The sequence below is a fragment of the Fistularia commersonii genome, chromosome 4, assembly GCF_037954325.1.
Source record: "Fistularia commersonii isolate RoL2024-O1a breed Wild chromosome 4, RoL_Fcom_v1.0, whole genome shotgun sequence".
In the NCBI taxonomy this organism is placed as follows: domain Eukaryota; kingdom Metazoa; phylum Chordata; class Actinopteri; order Syngnathiformes; family Fistulariidae; genus Fistularia; species Fistularia commersonii.
The window spans coordinates 20,120,673-20,142,894 of NC_141287.1; the positions used below are offsets into that span (position 1 = coordinate 20,120,673).

The window sequence follows — 22,222 nt, forward strand, 5'->3', positions numbered from 1 at the left end:
AGGGGACGGCGAAGGTCGGACGAGGCGCGAGGCGGCGAAACTTACCTCGAGTATCCTTTCGTCATCGATCTCGTTGAAGACCGTCCCGTTGATCTGGTTGGGTTTCAGGGCCACCCAGTTGAAGACCGGCATGCGGAACTTAGTCTTGATTGGTTTCTTGATCTTCACAGCTGGACAAGATAAAAAAGGATTTTATGAACCGGACGTGCAGTTAACCGAGCACGCATAACACACACACACACACACACACACACACAGACACTCGCGCAACGTGATTGGGAGACTCAGGACAGGGTGAACATGTATCTGGAGTTGGTGGGTGACACACGCTGATGGGAATCCTGGGGTGAACTTGAAAACACACAATCTTCTTTATGGTATCTGAATTTTTCAAGCGTTTCTTTTTCTTTGTGCAAACTTTCCTTTAAAAAGGAAGCCAAAAGCGAAGCCTTTATCACCAATGTATCTGACGGATCAAAGTTCCTTGTGGACGCCTGGCGTCTGATTTAGCGTCTTGATGTGGCGTCCTATGCCAGAGACTTAACCCACATATTATGTTAAGGGTCAATTTGACCCATTTCACCCATTGACCCAATGGGTCAAATTGACCCTTAACATAATATGAGGGTTAAGACTGGAAGGGAAGGAGGGAGACGGGACTCCGGCTCCACATTGTGCCTTTTCACGTTCTGTCATCGGCGTGCCGCGGCAGGCCGGTGTGTCTCAGCATGCAAACCGATACTAGGGAGATCTGGCCAAAACTCTATCCACATAAACACACACTCACAACACTGTGCAAGGTACGCAGGGAGGGGGGGGGGGGGGCAAAAAAAAAACATGCAGAATTTTGAAACTTGGTATTTCAAATCAAACTTTGGTTGGAAACAAAACTTAAAAAAAAAAAAAAAAAAAAACGAGAAATGCCAAGAACAATAAAAAAAAACACTACTTTTATAACCGAATGTGTTTTGGACCTTGTTTTGTTTTAAACGTCTGGCATGTGACTAAATGTTGGGCCCAAAATTGAGAAGATCAACTCCAATGTGGGGATTGAGGTTTGAAAATTCCACTGTTATTCAAGCGGGGAAAAACATCTTCGATGTATAAGAATAAAGCAGTTATTGTCAGATATTAAAAGGATGAGAGTTATTTTAGTGGACAAATGTAGAAAAACTTGCAATCTGTGCCTTCGGTGAGGAACGTGGAGTTGTCAGTGAATTATTTACAGATATGCATGATTATATATGTCTTTTCTGATGATAATAATAATAATAATATTATAATGTTAAAGTATATAAATATATAATATGGCAACCCAAGGAATAGTTTTTACTCCAAATCCCAAATTTATACTTTCAAACACGTCATCGCATTGGTGAGGCAGTATTAGTAGAACCAATAAGAAATAAAAATAAAAATTGAAAAGACTGAAAATACCAGTTTCAAAACTTCAAGGGAACAGTGAGGAGATGGAGGGATGGAGGGGGAAAACACAAAGTGACAAGCAGAACCTACAGAATAGTTTGATGGGTCCCTCTGGTCGGCAGTAAAAGGAGACAATTTAAGAGGAGATGGTTAAGAGATTGGCAGAGTTAGTGAGAAAGTCAAAAAAAAAGAGCCCCTTCTGAAATAAACCTGCAACCCACGATGTTTGTTTCTGCTTTCGATGTTTGTTTGTCTGCGTCCTGCCCGGGCCGGCGACGTGAAAACGTCAAATCAGCAAAGATAAAAATAAAACGACGTCATTGGGCTTGAAATAAAGGGTTCCCGCTCAGCGCAGACTCGTTCCAGAACACGGTGACAGGTATTCACATTCTGGCCGCTTTTCCCGAAACTGCACGACAGCCACGATTGGATAGAAAACGACGAAAATAACAAGAACTTTGTCATCGCGTTAATAATAATAATAAACCATGATTAAACCATGCTGGAAAAGGGTTTGTGTTGTCAAAGTTTAAAAAAAATTTAATGAGATAATACTTAAAATAAGATGTCATTTAGTGAAGTGACAGTGGCTTTGTGACAATGGCTCGGTTCACTTGTGTTCACCACGTAGCGTTAGCCTTACCTGCTAAACCGGAGTTCATGATAACGGTGGGGGTTCCGCTGCCGGGCAGCGGGGGGGCGACGGGTGGCGGCGGAGGAGGCGGGGGGACCGACATCTCCGATGCGGGTCCCAGGGGAGGAGGCGGGGGCGGAGGTGGAGGCGGGGGAGGCGGCGGAGCCGCCGCGGGGATTTCGGACGACGGTCCGTTTGTCACTGGAAAACAAATTTTGTTGATTTTCTGCGATTTGGCAAACAGAGCGTGGCCGTTTGACTGCGGAGACGGCCGTCGTACATGTGCCGTTGGCGGGCAGAGGAGGGGGCGGCGGCGGAGGGGGCGGCGGAGACGTGTTTTCGCCTCCCGTTTGGGTCAAACCGACCGCCGCGAGGTCTCCCGCCGTGACGCCTCCCGGTAGATGTTCCCCGCCGGAATGCGGCGAGGGCAGGATGGCGATGTCGCCGTCTCCCTTCTTGTGGATCTTGATGGTGCCCTGCTTCTCCAGCTCGTGGATCTTCTTCTCCAGATTGCACTGCCGTTGAATGGTGTCGTCTTTCTCCTTCAGCGTCTTGCGCAGCGTGTGGACCTGCGAGCTGGTGTCCTTGAAGGCCTCCTGTGTGAGACGGACAGACGACAAGCCGGTCGTGTCCCGGTACCGACGGACAAGGATGAAAAACGAGAGTGGAGCGCGAGGTCGAACCCTGACGGAGTCCAGCTCCTTGTTTTTCTGCATCAGCTGCTTCTCCAGCTCCACAATCTTGGACATGGCTTCATTTTCTGTGTCCTGCAGCTTCTCCGTCATCTATCGGAAACAGAGGCCGAGAGGAAAATAAATTTTTTTTTTGGAAAATAAAGGAAATGACGAACGGAAATCCGAGACGTCATTTCTCCCTGATCGATTGGTTTATTTCGCTCATAATTTGCTGATTTTTTTCTGGACTTTTCACTCGTTTTAATTCGGGAATATCCTTCATCTTTGGGTTCTCACATGTGACATGTTCTCCTCCAGCTCCTCCACGCGCTCCAGGGCCGCGTTCTTGGTCTCGGCGTCCTCCAGGAGAGCTCCCACGTCAAACACGTTGTCCAAGTAGGCCTGAATCTGAACTTGCAGCTTATCGCTTTCCGTGTGTTTCAGTTTCTGTCGAAAAGAGACAAGAGACGGTGATTATTGAAAGAATAAGGGGAGCGTTTTTGTATTTATAGTTCACCGCACAAGCGGGGATCCAGCTTTTAACATGGGGGTTTGCAGAAGTGACACGATTTTCTCCCGAGGTAATGGAAAAGCCATTATTGACCGTGTTCCTGCGGCCGCTTTCTCAAGGATGCATTAATAACAACCTTTGCATCGAAATGAGCCGAAGACGTAAAAAGAAGGGAGCGTTCTGACCGCCGCTCCGCTTTATGCCCCGACTCACGTCTAAGTAGTCGTCCAGACACAGCTTGGTGAAGTCGTACTGAAGATGAACTCGGAAATTCATGTCCTCCACCGAGTGCACGACGATATTGATGAACTGCATGCACGCCACCTGGGGGGCACAAACAGGAAAACATGACGGTGCAAAATCAATTACATGACGGTGCGAAGCACGTTTTGGACTATTCAGTCGTCGCACAGACGCCGGTTTGATTTCCATGATGGCATCTGTTGCCTTTTTATCCCCGTCTCTGCTAAACTGGTTCGACAAACCCTCATTATTTGCTCCGCAGACGGAGTGGCTTATCTGGCAGATTAAAAGGATCTGGGAAAAAACAGACGAACATATCGGGCCATCGGACATCATCGTGGGGTTCCTGCAGGAAACAACTCCTCAAACAGCCTGACGTAAACTCAAAAGGTCTTCATCCTTAATGAACTTCACGGAAGATGCCGTGTTGTTTTTCGTCGCCTTTCACACTGTTTGCTTTGGTGCCGCCGTCACACAGCCGCCTACCGAGGAACCCTTGTGACACAAGTGCCTTTCAATGTCCCATTGAAGGCCTATTCAAACACAGAGTGCGATGGTTTTCACTGACTGATCCTTGCACACACACACACTCACACACACACACACACCTGCACAATGTATGCGTCGTGTCAGTGGAGAAACTTAAAGAGATGCGTCTGTTAGATAATCACGTCCAACTTGGCACCTTATTAGCGGTTTCTTTTATTCCGATCTCCCTGCTTAATTAGCGCCACTCAGGCTGGAGATTACACATTTGGCACGGATTGTTTCCTCCGTTTGATGCATGAGAACACACATCCTCGATTTGTGCTGAGATTACCCAAAAAAAAAAAAGCTTGTAAAGAGCAGATTGTCGTGTAATATAACAATAAAACAACTTCGGTTAACAATCAACGGTTAAAAGTCCCGTGACAAAAACAGTCACTGTGGCTCCGCATGCTTGAAAAAGATAATTTAGGGGTTTCCGACGGCTCGAAGCAGGATCAATCGCGTGCGCGACTCCGTGTGCGTACCATGAAGTCGATGTTGTTGTCCTCGTTCTTGAAATACTCCATTAGCTTCTCAAAGCGTTGATCCTCCACGCATACCTGCAAAATCCATCGACATCTCAGTTAAAAAGAGGCGAGTAAATGCGTAAATCAACCGGTTCGAGGTGATCGACAGACATGGTCGGCTAGATTTGTTTTCCATGAAAAGAAGAGGATTTCAAATGAAACTTCAAAATCTTTGAATTGAATTAATTATGGAACCAAGCATCGCTGTTGCATCACTCCCCCCTTCTCGCTCTCTAAAATATTTAGCCACGTGCAATAAAGCTTTAAAAAGCTCTTTCATAAGCCTTCAAAAGTAAACTATATTAGCAGCTAAATATATTCAGTGTCATCCATCTATTTTTCATGTTGCGCTAATGGATTATTGTTATGCATATTGATATTTACTGTGGTGCAACGTTTATTTACAACAGCCATCTGCCATAGTAGTCCATCAGGAGGAGTATTTTGGAGACAGAAAAGAGCGAAATAAAAAAAGAAAAGAGGAAAAAAAAAAAAAAGAGCGAGGCGCTTGCTTGGGGGTTCAGACGGTTCATCTGGAGGGCAATGAGGGAGTCTGAGCATGAAAAGGGGAGTTGAGAAAGCAGCGAGGAAGACGAAAGGGGACGGGTGTGTGTGTGTGTGTGTGTGTGTGTGTGTGTCTGACAAGCTTGCCTGGAGTCCCGGCCTGCAGCCGGCGCTGCCCGGATTTCAAAGTCACTTAGCCGACTGGATCTAATGATCCTTTCGAGTGTCACTTTTAAATAAAAGAAAGAAAAAGAATAGCGAAAAACACGAGACGATCCTCTTCCGGCCGAACCGCCACGTTCCCCCCCTCGGGTTTCGTCTCATTAGATGAGATAGCGATAGTCTTAGTCTGGCGCTAATGCTGGCGCCGCTAAGAGCAACACTCAATATTTCATCCAGGGGTGTAAATATTGCATCGACTGCGTCGGCCTCTTGTTTACGGGCGCTATGTTGGGAAAACAAGGCTGCGACTTCCGCCCGTCGCATCCCAAACTTTCCCCTCTTTTTCTTTTTTTCGCCTCCGGCGCGAAGACCTCACGGGGTCGGACGAGGCCGACGGTTACGTCTGCGTCTCTTCCCTCCCGAGCCTCCCTCCGAATCCCCCTAATGCACCTTGCCGTTTTCCCCCGGAGGTCAAACGGGTCCTAACTGAAAATATGCGGCTAAACCGGTGTCTGTAATCTGCAGACAAACGGCTACTTAGATGCTATCGGCGGCAGCGGCGAGGAATCTCCCGTTCTCACGTGCGTCGCCAACATTCCTGGCCCGTCGCATGAAATTGCACGGTTGAAACGTAACAACATATTTTGTCCCCTCTCCAGGCGCCTCGTACCTCCTTGAAGTTGTCGAACGCAGAGAGAATAATTTCATGGCCTCCTCTCACGAGACAAACTGCCGCCAGGAGCTCCAAGACCAGGGCTTTGGTCCTGAAAATGAAAAAAGCAAGCACGGGTTTTAAAAAACGACGAGCGGGAAACCTGTACTTTGAGCGCAGAGCCGACGACGTGGAAAACAGCAGCGTTCCAGCGGAAACACTGCGCTTAAACGCATCGTCAACCCGATTACGCTGATTTTTACAGTTCGTTAAAATAAAGATTATATGGTCTGTAAAGAAAAAAGAAAAAAAAATTGGTGAAAATTTTTTAAGTGTGCAAATATAACCCTTCGGATTTATTCCAGAAGTGTGTGTGTGTGTGTGTGTGTCAGACTGTGGATAGTTTCCAGGAAGTGAATGTAACTCAATAGAAGGTCGACTGCAGCAACGGAAACGTGACTGCTAATGCAGAAGCATCCAGCCTCAGAATTTCCCCGTCTGGATTAGACTTTACTGGATGTGAAAGGGTCCACTTTTGAGGAAATCGTTTACTCCCAGAGGCCACACACACACACACACACACACTCCATCTGGCTACTGGGGTGGGAGTGACACGATATAAAGAAAGCAACAAATTATCTTAGAAATGAGTGAGGAGTAATTTTGTACTACCTAGAAAAATATTTTGCTGAATTAGCTGGAGCTGCACAAACCAACACAGCAAAGCAAGAACGTGTGTGTGCGCTGGTTTGGGTCTCTGGCGCCACCGTTTTTTGGGTGTCGGGACAAGAAAAGTTGGAGAACATCAGCATCACGGACAATGTTCATCCCCCCCCCCTGCACGCCATACTGACGTCCTGTCGGAGCTCTTTCAGCCGTAGACTGATACCAGCGAGGAGCTCCACTGAACGCCACAGGAGGTCTTTCCTACCTGAGGCTATCAGACTTTTTAATTCCTCTCCCTTCAGCCGCAGGGAATCTTAAAATCTTAAAACTCAAAAAAAAAAAAAAAAAAAAAAAAAACTCACCCGCTTACTGCAAATTTTAATAAGAATAACTTTATTTATCCCGAAGGAAATTGTTGTGCCAGAGTTTCAAGTAAATCATAAAAAATAATAAATAATAGTAGGAAATTGTATAAACAATAAAGGGGGGAGAGTAAGAAATACAAATAAAAGTATAAAGTGTCAAAGTCAAGGCTATAAAGTGTTTTAAGGTATTAAGTGCAAAGATTTGAAGATTCCCTGCAGCTGAAGGAAGAGGAATTAAAAAGTAGGAACGACCTTCTGTGATAATTTGTAATAAAATGTAATAATAAAATGTAATAATTTAAACTGTAATAATTTATCTGTATATATTTTCATAACTGTGCAATATTTCATAACGGCTACATGTACAACATTTTTTCATACTCTTGTGCACTCCTTATCTTTCACTTGTTACTTAAGACACTTTATAGTTTTTACTTGTTACTTAAGACACTTTATAGTTTATTTGTATTTCTAATATTCCCATTTTCTCTTATTATTTTTTACTGCTTATGCAATTTTTCTAAATTAGTTATTGTTATATTATGTTATCATGTTGAGCTCTGTGCAATATTTCATAACAGCTACATGTGCAATATTTTGTCATACTCTTGTGCACTCCTTATCTTTCACTTGTTACTTAAGACACTTTATAGTTTTTACTTGTTACTTAAGACACTTTATAGTTTATTTGTATTTCTAATATTCCCCTTTTCTTTAATCATTTTTTTACTGTTTATACAATTTTTCTAACATTATTTTTAATTGTTATATTATGTCATTATGTTCATAACTGTGCAATATTTCATAACGGCTACATGCACAATATTTTTTCATACTCTTGTGCACTCCTTATCTTTCACTTGTTACTTAAGACACTTTATAGTTTATTTGTATTTTTATTCTCCCTTTTTTCTCTTATTTTTTTCACTGTTTATACAATTTTTCTACTATTATTTATCATTGTTATATTTTTCTTGTAACTCTGGCACACCAATTTCCTTCGGGATAAATAAAACTGCTCTTATTTATATTCTTAACCCCTGTCCCGAGCTATTGGGACTGGCACGTCATTTTTTTAAAAAAAGTGATATAATTCCAGTGTTGGAACTTACCTTGGGTTTTTATTGTTGAGACTTAGTGCAATTTCATTCACAGCGTTCGGGTGGGACATGACCATGTTGAAGCCATACTGGAAAAATGAATAATAAATGAGGTCAGACTGAGAGAAATGGGATAATTAACACTTGAATGAGCGAGTCTTGAATTCCCCGGGAATAATAAATGAAACATGCAAGTCTCGCAGAAAAACTAATTGAATTTGGTTTCTGGGTGAAACGCAAGAGACGTGCACGTGCAGAGGCTGACCTGGTAGTTCATGATGGCACGAAGGCACATGATGCAGACGTGGACGTCGTCTTTCTTACCGACCAGTCTGGAGTTTTTGAGCGTTCTACGGCTGGGCAGCGTGTTGCCACTAAAATCGAACATAAAAAAGAAGAAAAGACGTTGTGTTCGGGTTTAGAGGGGGGCCGAGACTTTGGGGGACCCCGCACAAAAAGAAGCGTTCAGAGGGCCTGGAGAAAAAAAAAAAAAACAGATGCAATTTGTGAATGACTCGCCATCACGCGCCGCCTCCCTCACACAGGGAAGCTGTTAAACTGACAGACCATCTTACATTAACAAATACAAAAGCCGTATAATCTACAGCCGGGTCATCGGCCACACAAAGCTGCCTTTTTACAAAGTTTTAATTTAGTGTCTCCCACAGCGGTATCACTAACAGCTACTACAAAAGCGACGTGTAATTTGCATGCGGCGTGGCGACGGGAGGCAACGCAGGCGGGGAGCCCTTTTTCCACGCCGAGAGCTCGCTGTGAGGAAGGGAAAAAAAAAAAGATTAAAAAAAAAGCTTTAGCGGCTGTCGGAGTGGAGGGGAAAAAAAAAAAAAAACAGTTTATTTTCAGACTTTTGTCACGAGGTTCAATTACCAGCTTGGGTTCTAGGGAAAAAATGTTTCTTCAGGCTACAGCGAGATCTGCCAATTCATGTCAGCTTCCATGCCGGGAGGTGTGACTCCAATGTGAGTCAAAGCATGGTGTGTGTGTGTGTGTGTGTGTGTGTGTCTCTCTCTCTCTCTCTCTCAAACGGGCGTTTTCTGATGAATTAGGCACAGTCACATTAAATCAATTGAATTCGATTTATCTCAATATATGGTTTCATGTTTTACAAGATAAAAACCGACTGGATTTTTCGGACTTCTATTTCTTCTTAAACGCCACCGTTTTTTTTCCCCCATCATACTTAAGATACTAATCAGACTAATAAGGCCATGACACAATTTACAGGAAATGAGAAGATTTATTCATCTTAGAGCAAAGAATTTCAAAACACTCACTAAGCCTTCACTTTTACCTGCCTCAGCTTGTCAGAAACCGATGATCTATTCATTTATATTGGATCACAAGTAAAAACACACACACACTAACACACACACACACACAAATGGATACACAGGAGAGCCTGCAGATTCTTGTGATGCTTAAAGGCAGGTGTGCAAAAACTCAGTGCTTTGTAAAAACTGTGCAGCTGTTCTGGGTCAGAGCACACAAATCACCTTTTTGTTTGTAAACAATGCAGGGAAGAAGTGTGTGTGTGTGAGTGTGTGTGTGTGTGTGTGTGTGTGGGCTCCCAGGGAACCACAGATACGCATAAAAATTGGACGTGATTAGAAACATAAACAAAGCGTCATTCGCGATGGATCCTGTGAGTTGCAGTGGATTTTAAGCAAAGACTTCATCTGCTAAATGGTAGGTTTGGCAGCAGGATTCATTATTGATATTAAAAAAAAAAAGTCCTTTTATGAATATAAATATACCCTCAAAAGAATCAGTATTTTATGGCAGCACTAGATGCAGAAGATGCAGCGCTCGGCTGAGCCCGTGAGCGGTCCCTTTGGACATTTATTTTCAATAACAAACAAAAAGTTTCTGGTCCTAAGCACAGCAGCACAGAAGCAAAGACATTTTACGCTAAAACTGCGGTAATTTCCGGACTATAAGCCGCTACATTTTTCCACACGCTTTGAACACTACGGCTGAAACAATGACGCGGCTAATTTATCTATTTTTTTGGTGGGGGGGGCTAACACGCTTCCCGCCGCCCAAACATTTAGCCTCGTCACATTGGATCGATGAAATGACATTGAAATTATGAGGCCGTTTAAATTCCGACACCGAAAAAGACGACTTTTTCGTTTGAGTGCGCAGGAGGAAGATCGAGATACACCAAGATCAGCTGGAGGACAAAGCAGGGATAGAAAATGGATGGACGGTTCCTTGTGTTATTTATTATTCATCTTTTTCATCACCCGTGTTCCAGGCACCGTTTGGGGGGCAAAAAAAAAAGCATTTCCGGTTCGTATTTGTGGATGTTAACGGTATGAATTTAATTAAACATTAAAAAAAAAAAGTTTCTGCGTAAATATTTCATGTTACAACAGGGACACCTGTGGATTATAGACAAGTGCAGCCTTTATGTGCACACATCGATTTATTTAGAGATTTTTATTAGCCAGTGCGGCTTATATTCAGGTGCGCTAAATAGTCCGGAAATTACAATACAAACACACACACACGCCTATCACTTCTCTAACTGGTTCAAACGTACCGTTTCATCTGAGAACACTGTGGACAGCTGAGCGTACCCGGTGCGCTTCGGCATGCAAGTTTGAAGAAAACACACACACACACACACACACACACACATAAACACACATACAAGTCACCTGATTGTTGAGTTTAAGTCATTCTATGAAATCCCCACAATCACTATGTCAGTTCTGAGGGATATCTTAAAGACAACTCAATGCAGCCTTTTGGTTTGTAGCCTAATGTTAAGGTACAGCATTAGGCTATTTATTTTTTTTTTTTTGAGCAGCTAGGCTAGCTCGTGCAAAGGATGGCATGTGGGGAGCCACGCGGGAGGCACAGAGGCAGGAACAACGGGTGCAGAGGCGGCTCTTTTCTCCGAGGAGAAGAGAATCGGTCTCGGGCGCGAGAAAGGGGAGGCCGGCGGTACAAATAATTCACATCCTGGACACAGACAGCGGGACAAATAAACACAGCGACTCTAAGCAGGGAGGTAGAAAGAGCAACGAGGCAGGGGTTTTGTGTGTGTGAGCGAGCCGGGACGGGGAGGAGGCGGGGGGGGGGGAGCTGGGTTAACTTTGCAGAAAAGCTGGCGGTGAGCTGGCAGAGTGAAGCTGTGACCTGCCTGCTGTCGAAGCCTGGCAGACAGAAGAGTAGATGACTACGAAGGAATGCCAGGAAAGAGAAGAAGAAACACAGTCAGCCTCAGCAGGAACTCCTGACCGACACACACACACTTACACTGTACGTGCGCGAGAGGGTTGTCACTTGGGCAAACTCTGGAAGCAGGAGATGCTTTTGGTCGATGTGAAGTATGCATATTTTATCTCCAACAATAGGAGACGCATAAAATATGCAAGTGCAGAAACTGGCGGAAGCTACGGGGAATTAGTCCAGAAACTTCAGGCGAAGTCTGGATGTTGGCACAGTTGATTTGATGTGACAAACCCATTTCTTATCGGTTAGCGATGAAGAACTCGCGTTTGTTAAAAAAAAAAAAAAAAAAAAAAAAAAAGGGGGGGAGTGCATGCTATGCGCCAGAGTCACATACAAAATTCACAATATTGCAAATCATATAGAACAAAAAAAAAAAAAAAAAGGTATTTCTCAGCGGGCAACAGAGACACTGCATGAGAATCAACTTCATTATCATATGCAAGATCTCATATTATACGGACATGTGATTCTTGGCTTCAATGGAGGTCTTTGTGCACAATGTGTTCAAGTTAACCTCTTCCAACTAAAGGATTAGAGGTCATAAAAGTCAGCGCGAGTGCCGTGCCGAAACATCAATGGCATGACAGGCTGGATTAGAGAAATAATGCACAACTGAATGGGATTTATGCTTCGGGGCAGATGTTAGAATGGTTTTATGATTTAACTTCGGTGGGAGCCTTTGTGCCAAGGATTAAGAGTTTACCAGTAAATTGCAGTGTGTTGCTCATAAAAAAAAACAAACAAACAAGCCAAAAATGTATTCCGTGTTCTTTGCACATCATCCCTCACAGGGGAGGACTGCTGTCAATCATGTGTCGGGATCCTTGACGATGCTACAAGGGCTTTTGTCTCCCGCTGCAGAGAAACGTTTCTTAAGCCATTTAAGGTATTACAAGCCGCGTGACGGCGTAAAGAGCTAAAGTCTCCAATGAAATGTGTGACTTCACCAGACAATTACAACACAAAATGATTCTAGCCACTAAGAGCAGGGGAGGGAAATGATTTCTTTAGAATGTTACAAATCCACCAAAAGAAAGAAAGAAAACACGCACGGGTCATACCGAAGCGTGGAATGGCGTCCAGCCCGCGTCAGGCCGTTCCCGGTGATGGGAGACGGCAAGGTGCTTCCTCCGTGCAGGTCCTCTATCGAGCGGCTCCAGGGCTTGGATTTATCCGTAAGAGCCTCCGGGTTGTTTTCCAAACAGTCTCCGTCAAATCTATTGCAAAGAACACCTCAGAATTATACACTGCTCAAAAAAATAAAGGGAACACTTAAAAAACACATCCTAGATCTAAATGAATGAAATATTCTTATGAAATACTTTGCTCTTTACACAGTTGAATGTGCTGACAACAAAATCACACAAAAATGATCAATGGAAATCAATTGTATCAACCCATGGAGGTCTGGATCGGGAATCACACTCAAAATTAAAGTGTAAAAACAAACTCCAGGCTGATCCAACTTTGATGTAATGTCCTTAAAACAAGTCCAAATGAATCTGTGTTGCTTCCTGAGTGGACACTATGATTTCACACAAGTGTGATTGACTTGGAGTTACATTGTGTTGTTCGAGTGTTCCCTTTATTTTTTTGAGCAGTATACATGCATACCATTGCATGGGCCAAAATAAAAATAACCCGCCGATTTAGCTCCCAAAGATGGATTTTTAATTAACTGACTAACGCCAAGTTGTGTATAAACAGACGGGGGGGGGGGGGGGGGGGGTCTCCGAAGCTACGTTTGGGACGACGCTTTACGAAATGTTGAGTCATCATTTCGAGGAAAAGGCCATCAACAAAAGTACAGAGCATAGAAACGGCTCAAACCGAAGGTCTCCTCCGAGCCAAAACATCAGTTTCTCAGTCATAACTTCCCGCCTTCAAACGGAGGAACTTTAACAATGTATGACATTTAAGATGATTGCTGTGAGTATTTTTCGCTGTCTGTTTTTCTTACGGCGGGCAGCAACCGTCGACCCTGAAGCGATCGACGGTGAGAGACGGAGTCCGGTAAAAAGAAAGAAAGAAAAAAAGGAGTGAGAAAAGGAACAATGAAATAAAACGACTTCACCATCGCGAAGGCCGTTTCGGAGAAGGAACGGACGTGACGGGCCTGTGAGTCGGCGACGTTTGTCACGAGACGTTAAAGGAATAAAAAGGTAAATTGACGATTTTTAGCGAGGCGGCGGTAAATTTAACATTTTGACAGGCACGAACGCGGGGTGTGCTGGACGGGCAAACCAAAAATACGACGCCTCTGGTCACACCTCTCATCGGCATGAAATTACACGTTGATAAGTCATTAAAGTGCATCTCATAAATTAGAGCCCGAGCGGCGATGAGATCGCGCGGAACGGCCGGGGAAAGCGCGGGTCTCGGCCCGGGACGTACAATTCGACTCATTGTTCCGTCGCGCTCGGTAAAATGCCGAAAAAAAAAAAAAAAGAGTTGCTAGGCAGAGAGAGAAAAAAAAAAAAAAAAAAAACCTGTTATGATTTATCCGAGTTTTCAGACAGGCCGTTTCCATGACATCCATCATGTTGCCGTGGCGGCATTGAGGGTAAACACACTTTTTATGGCTAACCATTCATAACGATATAATAGCATATGAGGAAGTGAACCAATATCTCAACTCTGTGGCTCCTTGCGCTTCCATGTGACTAATAATTACATTGTCAATCCACGATTAGGAGGCTGAGCTTGTATAATTGGGGAGCCAATGTGTCAGCGAAGGACCAGTGACTCAGTGTTTCTATGAGCCTGGCGGCGGCGGCGGCGGCGGCGGCGCTGTGCCGGGACGCATCAGCGACTGTGCAGAATGGCAACATTGTACAAGTTGTCACTTCTGCATATAGATGGCGGAGGGAGTTTGGACTGAAAGGGCCGGTGGTGACTTACGTGACGGCATACTGTGCAAAAGAAAGATAGTCCACCAGCACGTCCAGACCTTTGTTCTCTTCGTTTAAAAACTCTCTCACCCACCTGTGGAGAGAAGATAACAAGTTTAGCACAAGAGAGCCCATCTCTTTTATAGAAGAGCATGGGAAAAGGACGTTTTTAAACTAGCTTTTCAAAATTCAAAAAAAAAAAAAGTGGCAGGATTCTAAAGCACAGCTGGATGACATTCAACACACTGTACGTCTGCATACCCAAAACACAGTATGTGTATGCTAGGTTTATAATTATTTAAACATTAGCTCTTTTTTAACACAACGTCCAACTAGATAGCGCCTCGGTGTACAGATGTTTCACCTTTTTGGTGGTTTTGAACGTATCAGACGCTCGTCTTTGCAAAATCAAGGGACCACAGGCATTTAAACAGTCTGCGTCCAACCTTCACACACACACACACACACACACACACCTCATCTGATGACGACAAGCCCACTAGATGATGATTCTCACCTTCCATCCAGGCACTGAAGGCGGCCAAACATTTACAAGTCTGCACGATTCGTGCATACCACTAATTAATCGTCGGAGGGGCCAAATCGCAAAGTATTTTCATACATGCAAATTTCCGGAAGGCGCTTTTGCCGTCACCTTCCTGCCGCTTACAGGCCTGATTGCACAGCGATTAGCAAAATTTGCAGGGCATAAACATAATGAAGGGCAGCCGGGCTTTTAGCGGCGCCGCGACGATGAAGATGTAAAGCTAAGCGGCCTTTAAATTCCATTAGCTGCGCTTTTATTAGCTCTCCCGTGGCGTTATAACATGGAAGCGAGTGAGACTAACGATAGCGCTCCGTAAAATGGTGCCTGGCGGGGCCCCGTCACGTTCAAACGGCCGGGAGGTGTGGTCTCGCCGTGCCACATGGTAATCATTAGCGCAGGACAATATCTGACAATCCTCCCATTCACCACATGTTGTTGACCGCTGAGCAACATGTGAGGAGCGAGCGGTCGGAGAGTCGAACGAGCGTCTGCTCTGCTCCTCTGGGGGACAATCTGACTATTATAAATGATGGATACGTTCTCCGTCGGGAGCGGCGGCCGTTATTATTCGCTGTCCGCGAAGGTGACGTCTTGCCCCGGATGCATATCCGAGCCCCGGCCGGTCTTCCTGCTCGATCTCCCCCCCCCTCCCTCCCTTCCCTTCGCCATTATGGTAATGCTTCATTGTCTAAATCGAGATTAAGTGGATTATTTATGTAATCTAGTTTACCAACATAAGGCCTCCGACAACAGTCGAAGTTAATCTGCATAAACAATTCCTCAGCTGCCGGACAGGCGCCGTCTCCGGCTGCGGTCGCTGTTGATTCTGGTTTGAAGGGCAGAAATTGATCGGTGTGCGCGGAGCGGTACTGTACTGGAGGACACACAAGGATTAAGGAGTGTAGTTTAGACAGTGTGTGTTTGCAATTTGGGAACGGTTGTGTAGCGAGTGTGTGTGTCTGCAACAGTCCTGTCATAATAGTCTGCTGCCAGACGATACTCTTGGAGCTCCAACTCCCTGCTAGCAGTTCATCCCCAGGCTCTCTCCTACCAACAAGGACTGCAGCCTCATTTATGAATTCTCAGAAATGCAATTTTGCCTTTATGCCCACGTTAACATGAAATACATCAATTCAAAGCGACGTGATCTGTAAATACATCGTGAAAACCCTCTCCATGTCAGAATCGGCCGCTTCGACAGCAACGACCGATAGCGCTCGATAAAAGAATTTTTCAAATTTGGACCCAAAAGCGTTACAATATTTCAAAAAAACCTCAGTTTATAATTTTCCACATCGAGTCAGGTACTGTGAATTTTGGCGCGTCCGAAAATAGGCTTCCCAATTTGGCTTAATAACAGCAGGATTATTATGGTCTCCTTGTGTTTGGCATCACCACTGTGTCTCCAAACAATCCGTTTGTTTGGGCTCCGGTGCTAACGCAGGGCAAAGTGAGCAACTGACTGCTAAAAAACAAAACACACCAAAAATCATAACAGAAATAATGGTTTCCGAACATCAATCCTTGGGAAATGCAGGATGAGGAAATTCCTACCTATTATTATAATGCAAATTGCTATTATTACAGCAATTTGCTTCAATTTTCAAACATGTTTCCTCAGTACATATCAGCGCGATGATAGAGAATTGGAAGTGTGTTTTTCATTTTAATTTTCTTTTTTGGAAAAGCATAAACCAGAACATCGGTCGTACATAAAACTGTTCTTTTCAACATTCTCAGTTGATGATCTTATAAAAATGTCAGGGTCAATTCATCTGGTCGCCATATTGTGTGTGACATGTCTGGATGTTTCTTTCCTAGATGCAGCAGTGCTTGTGGCACTCACACACACACACACACATACACACACAGATAAATAAAAATCCCTGCATCCCACAATGGGCCTTATTACCTGCAGGGCAATCCATCACATTCTTTGACTATCGTGGTTTCTGATCACAGAGCCGGAGCTCTGATTGAGAGCGAGACAAAGCAGAGACGACGTGTGACGCTCATTGAGATATTGATCTTTGCTCGAGTCTGACGTTACGCCGCGGAATCAATACGAGCTCCGGCAGGTCCGGGCTCGTCCTCCAGGAATTACCCGTCGGATGCTCGCGGTGTTTCAAGTCGCGGTGTTTTTGGGAACGTCGAGAGAGAGAGAAAAAAAAAAAAAAAAAAAAAGGCATCTCTTCCAACGATGGAAAACTGAAACGCTGCTGCAAGTAAGTGTTTCCAGAGGCTGTTCGTATGTCAATCCGTCTCACGCTATGAATCAATTCATCTTCTCTCCGGCACCACATGCTTTTGTGAAATATTACCGCCGAGCACCTGAGATGAATGAGGGGACGGCGGCGGCGGCGAACGCAAACGTCTGTGCGTCTGGAAACGTCCCGGGCCTGGAACATTAAACGCCGGCTTCGCACTATCCTGCGCGGACTCACCCGATGTGATTGGTCCGCAACGAAATTTCCAGTTCTCTCAGGACTTGCGTGGACTCCTGAACTCTCCGCCTGAATTTCTAAGGAAGAGCAGAGGAGAGAGTTAATATTTCATGATCACATCGCTACTGTAAATCATCGACCGGTGGTACGCCGACATTGCGGATTTCTAAATCGCGCTGAGAGCGGAAACCGTTTTCTTTTTTTTTTTTTCCTCCTCAGAGAGAAAGGTCAGACCGACGGTTGTAAAAAGCAACTGTGATATTTAAGCGCGAAAGCAGACGGGCTGGGCGACGATTAAAACCCTCCTTCAAATTAAAAGCCAGGGCCGCGTCTCCTAATAAGATTTCTGTGTCTCTTTAAGCCGCCGGTAACCAGTGAACAGTGTTAAAAAGGGATGTTAGTCGGTTAGCCTCAGATCTAGACTAGCATCATCTATCTCAACCTTCAAGAAACAGGTAAAAACTGTTCTCTTTCAGGACTTTTTACTGCGCTGATGCCCCAGATCAGGTTGGCAGCAAGTTAGGCTATGCAGTGTGTGTGTGTGTGTACGTTTGTGTGTCTATGTCAAAAAAAAAAAAAAAAACTCACTAACCCAAGCTAACTGTTCTGTATATTTCCTGTGCATCTTGTATTTGCAAGTGTATTTGCAGTCCCTATGTCCTCTATTGTAAGTCGTTTTGGATAAAAGCGTCTGCCAAATGCAATGTAATGTAATGTAATGGTTATATCGCGCCGTTTCATCCCGATTGAATGCCGACGGCGATACACTGACCCGCTGACGGACAGTCGGCGAACGAACCAAAAGGATGACCGGCGAGTTTACCGCTCCCGCTTTACTGTTAATTTTTAACTGAGCGGCTATTAAAAATATTGAGGAGCGGGGACGCTAGAAGGGGCCATAAAATTGTTGCGTTTCCATCCAATCCCTGCAGGTCGGTGTTCTCCTCGGCTCGCCCGCCGGAGGTCCGGCGGTCACGGCGAGAAGGAGAAAGGCGGACGAAGGAAACGACGTCGCTTTTCCTCGGCCTGCGTGCGATTTTGTGTTTCATCGGCCCGCAATTTCACAAATGTGAGATCTCCATCTCCCTTCCAGGAGCAGCGGCGCCGACGTCACCGCGTTTACCTTCCGGCGAAGCGGCGACTTGTCCTTTCCAGTTGTCGAATTCAAGATACATTTTGGTTTCGGACATCCCGCGATTCTAAATTTCGCCAATCTCCTGGCAGCGGGGAAATGAGGGAGGGTTGAGAGTGAGTGATTTTTTTTTATTTTCAAGGGATTCCGGAGCCGGAAAGCGTGGGAATTCCTGGATCCTTCGACCGCGGCGGCGCCCGACGGGGATTCATTGACCAGCATTTTAAGCGGAAACGTCGTAAATTTCAGCGATTTGAAGAGAAGAGAGCGGGGCCGGGTTTACTTTCCGTGACGTGTTCGCGTCTGGGAGGAAACCCGGCAGCGACCACCTATTATTCACATCCACGCGCGGAGGAAAAAAAAAAAAAAAAAAAAAAAGAAGTTGTTCTCATGGTGCACGCGTGCACGCGGACCGTCGTCCGTGTCTCTGGGCTTGGGCGGTGTGTGTTTGGCTCGCGGGGAGATGAGAAACAGAGTGTTTTTATTAGGGAGGAGCCCTTTGTGTGGAAAGGGGGGCATATTTCGGGGTACTGCGCAGGCTCCCAGAGGCAGCGCCCCCACCTTCTTCTCACAGCAAACAACCTCGACTCCACACTAAGTAGTACCAGCTGCGACGTCGCGAGAGGAGGGGAGAATCGGGGAGCGAACGGTAGGGAGAGAGGAGGAGACGGTGAAAGAGGAATGGAAACAGCAGCGGGCTTGCAGAAGGGGGTGAAGAGGTTCTGGGGAGCCGGAGCTCACGAAGGGTCATCCTGCAAACAAATCAACGGCCGACGCATTCTTGGGGACTCGTCGGATCCGAGTTCTTCCTCCTTGGTTGCCGATTGGCCGGGAGCCGCCCCCGAGGAATGCGCCGGAGCCTGCCTATGGAAAGCGGAGGCAATGACCTCCAGCTCTCTCGCTGCAGGACAAAGTGGCAATTGTTTGAGTTGGAAGAAAAGGGGGATGGAGCAGGAATGTAGAAAGGAGCCCATAACTCTCTTTTCCTGCGCGCTCGCTTGTTGCGCTTGTTTTCGGCATCTTCTCTTAGAATTCGGCTCCCGCTCTGCTCCTTTACGCTTTCTTTATGTCCCGCGCCGCTATCGGTTTCAGGTGAGGGTCAGAAACACGCGGGGGTGGCGGTTAATTATTTTAGTTTTTACTTTTTTTTTTTTTTTTAACCACAGTTCTCAGGCTCACAGTTAACAAGGAAAACAAACTAATAAATCAAAGGCTTGCACTTGTTTCCCAAAGGCTGCTTCATGCTAATGAAGGCCCCAAACACAACTGTAGATTAAAAACAAGAAGCAGGATTTGTCTCACAAAGTCCTTCAGTCATGATAAATGCCATAAAAAGACATGAGAACAGTTTGGCTGTTAACATATCAAACTATAAACAGCAGAAAATACTCGCATTTTATTTTATCACTACTCATCATCTCTTCTAATCCAGTAGTAATGTTATAATCTATCGCAAATTCATGGAAAAATACACATACACACACACATCTATACACATGCATACATATATATATATATATATATATATATACACATACATATACATATACACACACACACACACACACGGGGGACTAGCTTCGGCACCCCCTTCAAACTGCAGTAGGTGTATGATATGCGGTATAAATGAATTAATTAATTATGACATGATATTGGGATTCCATTGTAAGTAACACATAAATGAACACAGTAATAAAAATTGAAAAAAAAAATTTAATTTAGCTTAAATTTGCGCTTCAAATGTGTTCTATAAGTTCTCAGCTTCAGACGTGAGTTTACGGTTTCCTTCTGTTTTATTTTGCGTTCCTCTCATCTCGTCCCTTCCTCATCCTTGTTTAATCACCTGTGCGCCGTTACGTGATCAGTCTGTCACCTGCTCCACCTCGCTGGGTCTCAGGTGTGTGTGTGTGTGTGTGTGTGTGTGTGTTATCGGGAATTTGTTTTGCCCCGCTTTGTTGGCCGCGCCACGGTTCTTATTGTTTGCATATTGACACCTGCAGCCACAGAATATATCTGCATTTCAAAGATATGGGGGAGGGGTGTTATCAATTTCCCCATGCCACTCCGCCAAAAGGGAGCGAATAAATATTTTCTCAAAATGCCACAGTCTTCCTGGAACAAACACACTCCTCGGCTTCTCACACCCAGGCACTGCGCAAACACACAGGAAAAACACACATGCGGCGTCAGCGCCGCTCCGCTGCGATGACACAATATCCGATTCTCCCCCCCGTCTCTCGCATTGCGGATATGCATCACCAACGTTTAAGCAGGAACAACAAGTAGGAACATGTGGAATCAGAATCCGGGCCTCTTTCATATATTGAAATAAATGCGATGCAAGTCTGATATCTGCTGATGCCTTTGTTATCTGAGCGGATATTGTGAGTCGCGTGTTATTGAAAATGTGAGCGTCGGTTATTCCAAGCTCAAACAGCGTAAACAGATGTCGGGAAAGCTGCGCTCGCTCGCCGTGCAATAAGGACGGACGTTTTTCAAAACACGACTGCGTTTCTTTTACCGGCGCGCCGCTGCAGGTGCTTCGGGGAGGAACGAGACGAATCGGGAACGGGAATCGAGGCCTTCGGCGTGAAAATCGGCAGGGAAGGCCCCCCGACGAAGCTCCGACTGGGCGCCGTCGGTGGATTTGAGGAGGGAGGGATAATCTTATCTCGACTTTCACAGCCAGATTCGAAGCAGCTGTCAACAAACCTGCTTCTGTAACCTTGATAGGCCCCTGTTTAGTCTGCCGCGACCCGGGTCCCTTTGCTTTCAGTTCCCGTCCTTATCTGATTTTTTACGTGCTACGTAATCCTTCCACGACTTTAGCCCCGCGGAGCAACACAGGCGCTGCGTTATCTTGAACCGAGACACACTGAACCGGAGGTTACGACACCATGCGCCGACACCGGGTGAAATTAGGCAAGAGGAGGCTTGTAATTCACCGAGTTTGTGCGCGTACGCAAGGTGTAACCCTCTAACCCTGCCCTCTTATTGGGATGTGAAAAAAAACAAAACAAAAACGGAGCTTCGGTCACAGCAAAGTCCAATTATTCCGGGGTTTGTTGTTATTCTGGCCGAGTCTGCCGGTTAATTTGTTTATCACAGCGCCCGCTCTCGCACTTTTCCCCTCCCTCGCTGGTACCGAAGCAAGAAAGGGACTCTGCTTTGGCACAGACTGAGATCTGGCTGACAGACCTCTTTTTTTTTTTTTTTAAAAAACCTCCCGTGTTCCCTTACAAGACCGAACAGTCTCCCTGGAAGGCGGTTTAAAATCACGCAGCAAAGAAAACCCGGCTATTTCTCATCCGCCCCTTGCCATGCTGAAAGGAAACCGGTCCATCTATTAGTATCTGCCACTACATAGATCTTATTGTGCTGTTTTTAATGTTGCTCCAAAAACAGCGACAACCATTGCGGAGGAGATCCGCTGAGAAAGGATCATTTTGTGGTCAGACGTTTCTCAAACCTGGGTGTTGGCTTTTTTTTTTTTTTTTTTTTTTCCTCTCTCAATGAGCCACATTTTTGCCTATTTTGTAAGTGAAGTTTCCAAGCTATGCGCGTGCACCCGTCCCAACGCTGTAGGAACATCCTGGACAACAGATAGAGGGTCAAAGGGGAGGGAAAAACTTTGGCAGTGGAACGGCCCGGCCGGAGGCACAGGATAGCGTGTAAGTGAGCGTTCTCACCTTTCTTGTGACTGCCGGGTCCAGATAACTTCTCAGCTTCTGGATGTACGTGTGAGGGGGGTTTTTCACTTGAAATCGTTCCTGTTGGCGGGGGAGGGGGGAGAAAAAAGATGGGAGGGGGGGGGGGGGGGGGACACAAACTGGTGAGAAAGAGCGAGAGGAAACAAAACCAAAGATTTAAAAACAAAAAAAAACAAAAAACAGAAACAGATGCGCACAAGGTCATGTGACTGTAAGACGCTGGGAATAAAACCGCCCCAAATA

The 22,222-nt window shown here is 45.3% G+C and overlaps 1 protein-coding gene across 17 annotated transcripts in view; it reads right to left on the reverse strand.

Moving 5' to 3' along the window:
- fmnl2a (formin-like 2a) overlaps positions 1-22,222 on the reverse strand; it is a 58,197-nt gene that overhangs the window by 10,767 nt on the left and 25,208 nt on the right. For 5 of the 17 annotated variants that reach the window (XM_086145888.1, XM_086145881.1, XM_086145882.1 and 2 more), the window contains exons 3-17: positions 21,959-22,039; positions 17,138-17,214; positions 14,157-14,240; positions 12,308-12,472; positions 8,257-8,365; positions 8,004-8,080; positions 5,879-5,972; positions 4,501-4,575; positions 3,458-3,568; positions 3,031-3,180; positions 2,743-2,844; positions 2,340-2,655; positions 2,069-2,260; positions 1,516-1,536; positions 46-170 (exon numbers count right to left, since the gene is read on the reverse strand). In XM_086145888.1, the coding sequence (XP_086002014.1) occupies positions 46-170; positions 1,516-1,536; positions 2,069-2,260; positions 2,340-2,655; positions 2,743-2,844; positions 3,031-3,180; positions 3,458-3,568; positions 4,501-4,575; positions 5,879-5,972; positions 8,004-8,080; positions 8,257-8,365; positions 12,308-12,472; positions 14,157-14,240; positions 17,138-17,214; positions 21,959-22,039 (1,779 nt within the window). Of the gene's footprint in view, positions 1-45; positions 171-1,515; positions 1,537-2,068; positions 2,261-2,339; positions 2,656-2,742; positions 2,845-3,030; positions 3,181-3,457; positions 3,569-4,500; positions 4,576-5,878; positions 5,973-8,003; positions 8,081-8,256; positions 8,366-10,557; positions 10,603-11,163; positions 11,200-12,307; positions 12,473-14,156; positions 14,241-17,137; positions 17,215-21,958; positions 22,040-22,222 lie in introns of those variants that run through there. The other 12 variants (XM_086145889.1, XM_086145886.1, XM_086145893.1 and 9 more) reach the window with 5 other exon arrangements.